At 42.1% G+C, this 12252-nt stretch overlaps 2 protein-coding genes across 3 annotated transcripts; both read right to left on the minus strand.

Annotated features, from left to right (window-relative positions):
- Positions 1-622: 622 nt before the first annotated feature.
- Positions 623-4071, minus strand: hmgn2 (high mobility group nucleosomal binding domain 2). Its single transcript, XM_049025918.1, has 6 exons — positions 3879-4071; positions 2046-2081; positions 1889-1915; positions 1741-1791; positions 1518-1583; positions 623-1229 (listed from the first exon to the last, which is right to left on the minus strand). The coding sequence occupies exons 1-6, from the start codon at positions 3891-3893 to the stop codon at positions 1194-1196; spliced, it is 231 nt and encodes a 76-aa protein (XP_048881875.1). The 5' UTR covers positions 3894-4071; the 3' UTR covers positions 623-1193.
- Positions 4072-4512: 441 nt separating this feature from the next.
- On the minus strand, positions 4513-12011 carry dhdds (dehydrodolichyl diphosphate synthase). Of its 2 annotated transcripts, none has more exons than XM_049025917.1 (9): positions 11907-12011; positions 11210-11291; positions 10573-10689; positions 10131-10273; positions 9846-9962; positions 8446-8511; positions 6272-6386; positions 6037-6144; positions 4513-5341 (listed from the first exon to the last, which is right to left on the minus strand). In XM_049025917.1, the coding sequence occupies exons 2-9, from the start codon at positions 11270-11272 to the stop codon at positions 5099-5101; spliced, it is 972 nt and encodes a 323-aa protein (XP_048881874.1). In that variant the 5' UTR covers positions 11273-11291; positions 11907-12011; the 3' UTR covers positions 4513-5098. The 2 variants fall into 2 exon arrangements, with proteins under 2 accessions (XP_048881874.1, XP_048881873.1); XM_049025916.1 differs by having other exon boundaries at positions 4581-5341; positions 8446-8547.
- Between the last annotated feature and the right edge of the window lie 241 nt (positions 12012-12252).

A 12252-nucleotide genomic window follows, 5' to 3' on the forward strand; every position in this document is an offset into this window, starting at 1 on the left:
ACAAAAGGCACATTAATATAGTCAAAGGCTCTTGAGCTGTTTTAGTTCTCAGATAGGCCCCTATTTTGTGATGGAGTTGTTCACCACAAGGAATAAAATATAAAATTTGACATGGGGGAAGGAATCCTCAACAACAGGATTTAAAAACTATTTGGGGAGGGGGGGCATCAGGATTAAGTTTTATTTTGGCTTGGACACAAAAAATACAGGATAAATCATATCATGTACTGGTTCAAAACTGGTCAGTCCCATGAAATATATGGGTGGCAACTACAAATTTAAAATTACACTAAACATGGTGAGTTGAGGCCTTGGGTTTCAGCTTGGGTGAGCATGTGCATTGAAGCACCCCAGTCCTTGTGGTATGATAGTTTCATGTACATTGTATACCATGCGGGCCTAGTGTGAACAATGCTTAGTCAAACTTGATTCCCATTAAAAAAATTTTTGCTGGCTCTTTGCTGCCACTTACAATTAACTAACCAGGGGTGGATGGAAAGACTTTTTTGCCCTGAAACCAGTCCTTTGCTAAAACACACATTAGCAAACAAGCTTTATTTCGTAGCCTTTAGTACAGGAGTGAGACACAGACTTTTAAAGCAATCAAACCAAACCAAACAAGTCATGTTCTTTTTTTTTTTTAATTCATGAAAATGACTTTCCTCCAATATTTCCAAAAATATTTGATGAAAACACAAAAAACATAAAAGTTTCAAACTAATTCAAAGTTTGCATCATAAATGTCAATTGGGAAGGATTTTATTTTTAAAATGTTAATTCTGCTGTTCCTAACTGATTTACCTTCATAATGTTGTTGTTTGGATTCAAAACATTATAACAAGGGACCTTCAATCCCATTTCTTTTACAAATATTTTAGCTGCCTTATGATGTTTGGTATTTAAAACTGCATTTTAAAAACCAAAATGTAGGATAAAAATCGTAACATTCAGCAGTTTAACTGATTTAGAAAGGGCACGACATTCAGAAAGAATAAGGACGGAGTTTATATGACAATGGCATTAAAAAAAAGATTAGAACACGATAGACCCCTTTACACACGTTTCAATACATCAAATGTAACTAACGATAGAACTAAAAAGGGCATTTTTATATAAAACTTGGTAAAAAATAGTTATTTCAAACTGTACAGTCACCAAGTACATAGAATGCTCAAAAATTCAAAAAACACTGTTCATTTGGTGTCCCCAGCAGCCTCCACCTTCTGTGCCTGGAAAACACAAGGCTTTTGTCACACGTGACATCAATTACAATGCATTTAAAGTCTACCTCTGCAAGCCTGACAAGCACTATGCATAATAAATCACATACATTAAGAGAAGGGTGACATATCTATTCTTTCCAATTGATTACATGGTGCTCAAAAGCAAAAAGGAGACCCTGAGGATGAACTCAGGGAAACGGCTTCTTTAACACTGAGCCACTGACCACGACCATGAATGCTTACGGCCTGGATGCAATAGAAGCTGCACAAGCACGCCTTGGAAATGAAGCATACCTGGTCTATCTTGGCATCTCCATTTTCAGCTGGGTTGTCTTTGCCCTTCTTCCCTTTGGGCGCCTTCTGTTAGTTAGAACACAAATATCACACAAGCCCAGTGCACACAGCACGTCGATTCCTATTCGGCACATGGCCTCTGTGGAAAAACACCCAAATTCCCAGACTCTCTCCCCACACGCACTGCATCATTGGGGACCATCAAGACTAAGCCCAGCCTCACCTTGGGTGCAGCCTTTTTCGGCTTGGGTGCTGGCTTAGGGGCAGCAGGCTTCTAATGAAGATACAAAACGTACAGGGATCAGGAGGTGAGGGACAAGGCAAGTGCCACAGTGATGGGAGGATGCGTGACAAAACAGGAGGATACTTACAGCTAACAACCTCGCAGAGCGTCTAGGCTGCAACACGGAAGAAAACGAAAAAGAATCAGTCACTGAACACCGAAGGAGTCAGGGCACAGAAAACCCCACTATTTGGCCACGCAAACCAGACAGAGAGCACACAGCAGAACAGCGCGAAGACACAAACCTCCTCCTTGGTCTTGGCTGTCTTCTCTCCATCAAGCTGCAAAGGAAGTAAAAACTTTTAGTCCAACGCACACGTGCAGCTACTGCAAATCGCCAACCACACCCTAAATCACTTGTTTAATATGATACAGACTACATTACACACAATAAATGATACTTATGGATCATGGCTGCTACCTGCATCTGTCAGTCAGCTAATTAGGAAATTTAGACACAGGCCCTCAAAAATATCATGGTGCATAGTTATAACATTTTTAGTTAAATCGCATTAATGTAGATAAAATGCCTTACGCACGCAAATCTCGGGGAACTACAGCGCGGGAACGCGCTTCCGCGTCGCCGACAGCGCGCTTAATGGTCAGACAGCAGTGAGTCTCCCGCGCAGATTCAAATTCAAATTCAAACGTGCGCTATAGCGCCGCCGGCGCGCTTTCCCAGCTCGCTGACAGAACGAGGCGCGCTCACGAAGCGCTGGGGCTGCCAGCGAAGGAGGAGGCGCGGTTCTAACGGCGAGCAGCGCAGCCGCCCTCTCCCGGAGCCACTTCACCGAAACGTTTCTAATTTTTAATCCTCCGGTCGCCCTCTCCCGCAGCCCCGTACGAATTTCTCAGTCCATCTCCCCGCAACGTTTTGGTCCATTTTTAACGCCGTGGCCGCCTTCTCCTGCAGCCCCGTCTGCGTCCCCGCACTGTTTCTGTCCATTTTTAACCCCGTAGCCGCCTTCTCCCACAGCCCCGTCCGCGTCCCCGTACTGTTTCTCTCCATTTTTAACCCAGCGCCTGCACACAGCGTCCCGTCCTTCCCCATCGCCGATATTAGCATCCAGCTGGCCGGGAAGGTCATGCAAGGAAACCGCCCACTTTTAAAGGCGACAAAGACGCCTAAGCTGCACCGTCTCCGACATTATTTATTTGGCTACATGACAAACGACCCCACCATACACACAAAAAAAACAGGTGCTTTATTTTTCAAATCAGAATTGCTTTTATTTTTTTGTGTGGCTTATGAGCATTTATTAGCCATTAATTTGCAGAGGCAACAACCTATTTAACTGAAGACTTCGTGCCTGTGTAAAGATTATTTTCGCTAAATAATGAAGTGGTAGCTCGCATGGAGCTGGGCGGACATGACAAGCTAACGAACACAACAATAACAAAGATGGCAGCTTAACGTCTGGAGGGAAGTGGCCGTGAAAGACCGAGGCGGGCACCATCCGCGACTTTTTTTTTAAAAAAAGTTGTCCAACATACTGAACAAACTCAAATTTCTACCACAAAATTCTACACATATAAGGATACACGCAGCGGCCACATTATTTTAAGCGCTAATGCAAATGCACGCCAAATTTGATCAATTTAAAAACACCTCACTGCTGGTTATGTTGTCTGCAAAATATTATTATATTGGAAAAAATATTTTTAATTGTCTGCAAAGACACTGATTTCAGCTATTTTAGTCGAAACTGAATGTTGAAACAAATTGGCGCCGGCGCCATCGCTCTCGTAGGGACAGCTTTTAGCCTACGAGCCGGACTGCTGTCACTCAGCCTCACGGAGCCCGCCAACGCCGAGGTGCAGTCGACTACTCGGCCGCGAATCACGCAGAAATAACTAGAGCAGCATCACCGACTAGACTCCCAAAAAACGCCGTTCTACGCCCAATAATAAATGCCGCCGCGAAACGACACAAATGCTGTCTTACAGCGTTGCAAAGTGAAAGGTCCTCAGTACGTAAGAGAAAAAAACTTCACTGCTTTCTAAATAATGTCAGAAATAACTACAGCGAGCTGCTTCGCAGCATAAAAAGTGCATTAAGTTACAAGCCATTTCCCTACCTTTCTCTTAGGCATGTTGACCGTCTGAAGTAGGACGAAAATTCAGCGATGGGGAGTAGGCTCTTTCACCGCCACAGAGATCACTGCGCCAGCCGATGGTGGCTAAATGTAAAATAATAACGGCTGTATGTTTTATAAAGTTTTTATATAGAAATATAAGATGGAAACCGGTTCAAACCAGATTTCACATTCTGCGCACAGCCATTGGACACAAACGGCATTACGTGCTCAGGGGAGTCGCGTATTTCTTAAAGAGACAGAGACACCGCGCCTTTCGCGGACTTCAGAAAATCTCCAGGACCGCTGAATTCATGCAATGGAAGGAAATACTAAACTAACTTGTTTCCGAATGCGAAAAGTATTTTAAATCTCAAAAAAATGTTTTATCTAGTTTGTCAAGTTTGAATTTTCACGGCCGAACTCCAGGAGTCGTTTTCTTGTATAATTTTATCATTTCATTGGAGGTAATATTTAAGGAATATTTGTATCATTGTTCAGAAAAACGCGGGTGAAATTATAGATTGTATATGTGTATGCGTGAAATATTAATTGCATACACTAGCTTTGTTTTACTTATTTTTTTTATTACCAGAAAACTGAATTATGCCCTAGGGCTCGATGAAAAATACCCCAAATAAAGATATTTTACAATTACACCAACACTTATGGCAGCCAAAAACAAGCAATTAATCACATTAAACGTTCTGTCATACCACAAAATGCATTTTAATCAAGTAGTCCAATTAAGATCTATTGTGACAACCGCACAATGTAACAGTTTCATCCACAGCTCAAACAATTCCAAGCTTTTAATTCTGTTCGAATGTCATTGATATCTACAGGTGAGAGCTAACCAATATTAAAAGTCCAAAATGGTTACCTCGTCCCACAGAAGAAGTGTCTTGGATTGTGACCAGTATGACAATGCAGTCTGCAGTGTATGATACAGAATTTCCACGAAGGACAGTATTTACCAGAGAACGCCACCAGTTTCCCCAGCACTTGGGAACCAGTCTCAAATGGTGGCTGTGTTTGTATAAATGTTGTAGGGATATTGACAGGGTTCCAGTAAATCTGACTTTGATAATGCAATTCCCCATAGGGGTAAAACCACAGTTGAGTCACCTGCTACAGTACTTTCTGATAAAATACAAAATAACTGCCAATTGCCCACAACCTGCAAGTACTTCAGAATGGACTTATCCTTCATATCTTCTGGACTATGCAAGAACAGCCTGGCTGGTTAAGTCTGTGAAGAAACTGTCCCTCTTATGCTGAAGTACACTGAGGAAGCCTTGAATCCTCTGGTCCCTGTCCACTGCATAGCTTAGCAGAAGGTCCTGTCTGGTGCGGACCTCAGCTGGCTTTGCACTCCCAAGTTGCTGCAGAAGTTCTGCTACGCAGCTGCAGTCTGCCTCCAGTTGCTGCCGGGCTTGCTCCTCGCGGTGCTGGTCCCGTGCTTTCTGTAACATGTTTTATAACTGTGGTTTACATATAACCGCCACCCTGCGGGCTCAGAGCAAAGCGGTGACACAGTGCGAGTGGCATCTAGGTACCAGGCCTAAGTGGATGCAGTAAAGTGTCGCTGTTCAAGCATGCACTGCACACCGTGCCTGACCCACTAAATTACCAGCATTGGTTTAGCCCAGAATTTAACTTTTTACATTTAAAAATTCTGGCCTCCATCTGGGTAGATTTTTGACTCCTCAGCACAATAGGTGCATTACACACATACCGATGTGTGACCCGCATCTAGAAACACCTCCCCATAAAGCTCAAACTTGATGAGTCATAAGCAACATTGCTCTCACCCACAATAACCCTGCTTGCCTTTGTTTTCCACCTTAGTTTAAAAATCTTAGACAAACATACTACAGTACAAACTAAACCAAACAATAAGATACTATATATATTAGTGTATACACCTGCCTCTTATTTCCAATGTGCTTTAGATATTAAAATGATTGAAGTTTCTACCCAGACAATTAAAAATGTACATACAGAGTGAACAATGAGATGGAATGACAGATTTCGCAAGACTGTGACCTTGTTTAATGCAATCTTAGAAGAAAGACTAGTTTGAGATGAGTTGATAAACTGTGTGTTAAATACCAACACGAGTAGGAATGACTGCATGTAACGTGGCAAGAGACCCAACCTGAAGGGGCCAGTAATTGAGCTGGTACTGCAAGATTGCTTCACAGAGGTTCCAGAAGGAATATTCAGGCCATAAGACGGACTGGAACACCAGGCAAGAGTAGGCAGTCTACGGGATAGACAAGAGCTCCGTCAACTTTGACTTAATGAAGCACGTAAGCATGTTACATGTGAGGCAAGACAGCACACGTACACGCGTTTGGTGTTTCGGGGACAGAGGAAACAGTGACACGCACCTGCCAAAGCAGGAAGTCGCTGAGGCGTACCTCCCCTGAGGTACGGATGAGCAGGTCAGGATCAGGGGAGCCACTGCTATACAGGCACTTGCTTAGCAGAGACTCTGAGACGTCACTGGGCAGAGGATATGTTATTCAGGAAGTCAGTCACACCCTGCCGGCTACCATTTATTAACTACTAATTTAAAATCAATCCTGCTCTGCACAGCTGTGAGCCTGTATGTCACTGTGCAATCTCTTAATGTGAAGATTCTTTTGCAACTTTTCTAATAAAGATTCAGTCAATTATAGTTAGTGGCTTTTATTTATAATACTAAATACAGTAAAAGTACTTATCTGAGCTTAAAGTAACTGGCACATTCAAGTAACTGGTAGTGATGTAATCAAGAACACCTAAACCAAGTCCAAGTCATTACTAAGACCAGAGTGTATCAAGACAAGACCAAGACTTATAATAAATTATATTTTGGTAACACTTTCTATGAAGCCCATATTCATAAAGCCTAATAGACACGGTTATAAATATTTATAAAAAGACAAGACATACCCATGTTTCTCATGCATTATGAATGTTCTATGAAGGTGTCATCTATAATGCACCATGAATACCTTCATAATGAATAATAATGGTCAGTATAACAATTAAGAATGCATTGTGCTGCATTATGAAGATATTTATAGTGCATTATAGATGAGACTTTCATAGAGCATTCATAATGCATAACATGACAAAGGGTTATGCTTTTTTATGAAGTTATAGCCGTGTTTATAATGCTTTATTAATGTATTATAATGCATTATGAAGGTACGTATAATGCTATATAATGACTGCTTTAAGTAAAGTGTTACCAATACTTATTTCACAGAGGAGTACTGCGTGTATCATTGTGGAAGCAAATATGCACTTGTTTTCTATCTAATGAGAATATCATCGATATTTTCTGGAAAATGTTTTTGCAAAGGATTACTCTGGAATATCTTAGCGCACAATGCTGCAACCTGGATGACCAGATCCATCCATCCATCCATTTTCCAAATCGCTTGTCCTACGGGGTCGCGGGGGGTCCGGAGCCTATCCCGGAAGCAATGGGCATGAGGCAGGGAACAACTCAGGATGGGGGGCCACCCCATCGCAGGGCACACTCACACACGCACACCTATGGGCAATTTGTAACTCCAATTAGCCTCAGCATGTTTTTGGACTGTGGGGGGAAACCGGAGTACCCGGAGGAAACCCCACGACGACATGGGGAGAACATGCAAACTCCACACACATGTAACCCAGGTGGAGACTCGAACCTGGGTCCCAGAGGTGTGAGGCAACAGTGCTAACCACTGCACCACCATGCCGCCCCGGATGACCAGATCAAGTTCTCTCAATTTCAGAGATTCATGTCTGTTTGTATCCCAAGTTACGAGCCTGAGATCAATGGCTGCAAAAATCAATGCATCCTGCGTTTGTCAGGTTCTCAGGGTTAACAAACAGATGAATATTAAGCCATTGTGATAAATAGAGATGTTTTAATGAGTGGTCTTGACTGGTCTCAAAATAAAACCTCGAGCTTCAGACAAAACAAAGTCAAAGTCAAATCAATTCTGAAGCGAGACCAAGACCGTGAAAAAGTGGTCTCAGGCTGTTCAAGACCAAGACTGGCCTCGAGTACTAAAACACCAGTAACTGGACAAATTGAAAAATATCAGTATAAAATGTAAAAGTTCTAAAAAAAAAAAAATTTAAGTATTAACACTAAACAATAAATAAATTAAAAAAAATCTGCCCTAAACTAAAAATAAAACAAAGAAAACCATTGTGTAATAGAAATGTCAGTGCCAGCGCATTCCCATAGAATGCATGGCTTTGTAATCTTTCTGCTATCGTTTACCTCACGATATCTTGTACTGTATCGAACAGTTTAATAATCATTAGTGTGCATGCGTAAAAAGGTTAAAGTAAGTTTAAGAAAAGTGTTTGAATTCTGTGTTTTTCTATTACGTATACAAAAAAATTCAGCTATCTGGCAGGGCCTTGGTCTAGATGTTGTCAGATATGAAAACGTTTACTGTATGTACACATGGATAAGTATACACACACACACACGTTCAACATTTTTTACGTATTCCTGTACTGTAAGCCTCCACCCCCACACCCTACACTAAAGACTCCTGAAGAATACCTGGATTTTATCAAGCCCTGCTCCACACCCCAGGCCATCTCCTTCACAGCATTTGTGATCTCATGTCTGGAGGTATAAGCGAAACAGACGTTCAGGAAGCACCTGCTCAGGAAGAAAAGGAAAAATCGACAGACAGGAAGCAGCATTAATGGAGACGATCAGCATGTAGACTCTGATGGAAATACCTTAAATCTCATACATCTGAACTTGGATCGCAATGACAGGTCAGTTTTTATTTTATGGAGCATAAATGAATTTCTAAATGCAGGCAATGGGAAAACCAACCAGAGGAAGATTACTCTACAAAGTAACCATATCAACAACAACTTTGTCGTCTGTTGAGACTCATTTGAAGGGTGTGACATTCTAACCACAGTGGATATTGGTTTTTCATTTTTTTATATGTTTAGGTAAGACAACACCAACTGGCATACAGCAACAATTTCAGAGCACTATATTTTATAATTGTACAAATCTTGCATGTATTTATAACATTAATGGAGAAAGGTTGATCATCAACTGTGATCCATAATTTCTCAAATATCATCTTTCAGTGCAGACAGTGCAAAAACTTTTTTTTTCCGCTGTCAAATGCTCACATTACTGATGGAATAGTCTTATTCGGCAGTACTGCAGCCTTCATTATTGAAACGGGTTATTTTTTCCCGAAACTTCATACTCTTCAGTCACACTTTAGGGTGACCAATCAAATTTGTTATGTTGAAATGCTTTTTAGAAGATCCTCCTTGTGAAATATCAGCGGAGCGATGTTTGTAAAATGCATTTCTAATGTAGTTCTCTAAACGTTAAAATAATTCCACATCAACATTTTTTCTAACTGCTTAGTACTCGGGTGTGCAAAGCATTATGGGTCACCATTTTAAATGGAGTTATCGGTGGCAAATATCGGCTCATTTTTAACCATTGGCCGATGGCCTATAGTTGCTGTACTGGCTAATGCCGATAGTTGACCGATACGATAAGTGCATCTGTAAAAAATGATGAACACCACTTCAGTTCCCGAACCTCTCCTCAGTGGCACCCCAGCCACATATTCCTTCAGTTTCACCACCAGCTGAATTAAATCATTCATTTAGTTAGTTAATCAACTCAATGAAGCACTGATTAACATGGTGTCCTAGTGCTCGAGTCAAAAAATACATGGGTGTGTTGGACAGCTGCTGCCAAAACAGGGGCGACTTCAGGAGAGGTTTTGAAGTGGCTAAGCTGACACACTGACAGACAAAAATCATGGATTTACACCAACATGAAAATCATTTAAACTTGAAAATTTTCTTTGACTGCCTAAGACTTTTGCACAGTACCGTATAAATATAAATAATTACAGGAGAAAACTCCCAGGTCATGCCAGCGTGCCAGGAAGCAGTCGAGGTGCCTACTTGTCGTGTGTCCTGGTGGCCACCACGGCCTGGGCGATGAGCCGCTGGAGGTCCACCGGCAGCAGGGTCAGGTCTCCTAACACTCGGATGCACACGCCATGCTTTTCCAAATTCCCCCTGGAACGTGGAGACGGGGTCACATTTGATACCTTGCTTTCTGGGGTGAGGTAGACGCCTTTCTGACAAGCATCTCACACACCATACAAAATGACAGATCTCACCATACACATTGTGGTCTTCAGATAGGCTCTGCGTTCTATCCTTCTAATCTACCCCAATACTCACTGTTCCTCCAAAAGTTTCTGAAACTTCTGCCTGGCCAGCTCCATCAGACCATCCACTTCCTCTTTGGAACGCTTGAAGTTCTCAATACTGAAGGCGTACACCGTCACCTCCCGGATGTCCAGGTTTAAACACCAGCGCAGGGTCTGCAGAGTGCAGGGTAACGTGATCAGATTTGTGTCTGTTTGAAAAGCCACTGCAGGAGGCAGGGCAGACCTTGGATCTATGACCATGGGGTACATTGGTCTGGTCAGCAGACTGGCGGATTTCGCTGCTTCCCCACTCTGTTGAATAGGTCATCTTATGAGCTGCGATGTATGCAAGGTATAAATTAACTGGCAATTAAAAGTTAACTGACAAATCGGGTGGATATTAGTAGCAGAGCAGGTTTCCATGACAACACGAACAACTAAATGACTCCAGGGTCTGTATAGCAGCACCTCACCTCGGCCAGCTTGTCAAAGCCCTGAGTGTGCCCCTCCTGTCGCTCCACATGGCACTTGCGGGCGTAACGCCGGTTACCATCCATGATGAAAGCCACATGCTTAGGCATCGGACCAGCCTACGAGAGCAGACGAGATGATGACGACGACGCAGCCTTATTTGCTATTTGCATAAGTACGAGTGCAGATACAACAGAAATCCATCATCTCTCATTTTGAGACTCTCTCAGGCACAGACCCAGGGTCAGCATAGGATCAGCCATCTATCCAACATCCCCAGAGCATTTTTAGGGGGGGGGGGTTGGGCCCAATGGACATTAGATTATTCTGCCAAAGATGGGATTCAAACCAGTGACTTCCCTGCCAAGCCCACTGCCACACACACTGGGATGCAGGATGGACAGGTGAAAAAGACATTGGTGTCTCATCTCTGATGACAGAGACTGAGGGCAGACTTTGACCTGTCCAAATGAAAACTTAATTTCTAAAAAATACTGCCCGCTTGTTTGAATGGAATACTAAGACAGAGGTTTAGAAACCAAATGGAACTGGATTTCCACTTTAATTTTTCTGGATTAACTGTGTAAGAACGTCACAAAGTGTAAGACAGCAGGGCACACTCATGCTTGAAGAACAAACCTTCAGTATATTAGCAGTGAGCTTCTCAATGAAGCTCAGCTCTCCCTCACGGATCCATGACATTTTGTGCTCCAAGATGTCCCTGTTAAAAAAATAAATAAAGTTGATGTTGATTCTCCTTATCAGTTGAACCCAGTGTAAAATGTAAGAACCATTTCATAAGTAGGACATTAAAACTAAGGGTGATACAGCGTTCAAACGTGTTGCTACCGGTTCTGAAATTGTCCAAAGGAAACATGACTGGTACGATACTGACAATGGCGATCTGCCTGATGTCAGTTCTGCTCAAAGCTTCCACTCCCATGACCACACCAAACCCCGTACAGTTCACGCGACTATTATTATTATTATCATCATCATTCGGCATGGGCAGCATTCACTGAATGAATTACGTGGATTCTCTTACTGTGGCATACACAATATCACAAACATATACGCCTGCCTCGTTATGACTGCAGTATATCAGTACCAAGTTAATAACATCGCTCTGTGAGAGGAAGACAAATTAGTTTAAATGGTTAGAACGAGCCCAACACTGATTTAGAGGAAAACACTCAATTCTACTTAAGTCAGCAACGACACTACTGTAACCTTAAGAAAAAAATAACAGTCGCCAACTTAAATAAAACATATTTCAACTCAACAAAAAGGCGTAATTCACAAGAGACTTTTAAAATATCTATATTTCACAACTCACGGTTTATTCACAGATGTTAATTCACTAGCAATACGCAAGACGTTAGTAACAAATGAGCTGCGGCTTATGTTAAGGATGACGTCTTCTTCCGCGTCCAATAGTTTACGTCATAACCAAAGCGACGCCCTTTGCCCCTGACGTTTAATGTACTCGCCATCTTTTTTTTTTTTCAAATAGGATCTCCCATATATGAACATTTCCAGGAGTGTGCTTTATGGAAGTTTAAGGTGCTCGGTTCTGAAGAATATAGCTGCTGACGCAAGTTAATTAAGTCATTTCTACTTATCCAGTTAAGTCACAATGAGTTTACTATTACACACCAGTATTTACGTAATTATTTTACTCG

Source organism: Brienomyrus brachyistius, chromosome 9 (assembly GCF_023856365.1).
Source record: "Brienomyrus brachyistius isolate T26 chromosome 9, BBRACH_0.4, whole genome shotgun sequence".
Classification (NCBI taxonomy): Eukaryota; Metazoa; Chordata; class Actinopteri; order Osteoglossiformes; family Mormyridae; genus Brienomyrus; species Brienomyrus brachyistius.

Bases quoted from the DNA above. Each gene is read 5' to 3' on its own strand.
- hmgn2 (XM_049025918.1), bottom strand. The intron at 1,916-2,045 runs GTTTGTGTCTTC...TCCGTGTTGCAG, and splicing joins CAGCCAAGACCAAGGAGGAG to CCTAGACGCTCTGCGAGGTT. The intron at 1,792-1,888 runs GTAAGTATCCTC...TATCTTCATTAG, and splicing joins GCTCTGCGAGGTTGTTAGCT to AAGCCTGCTGCCCCTAAGCC.
- dhdds (XM_049025916.1), bottom strand. From the start codon at position 11,272: ATGTCATGGATCCGTGAGGGAGAGCTGAGCTTCATTGAGAAGCTCACT. The intron at 10,274-10,572 runs GTGAGGTGCTGC...TGCACTCTGCAG, and splicing joins GCTTTGACAAGCTGGCCGAG to ACCCTGCGCTGGTGTTTAAA. The intron at 5,342-6,036 runs GTTGGGTCTCTT...AACATGTTACAG, and splicing joins TCAATTACTGGCCCCTTCAG to AAAGCACGGGACCAGCACCG.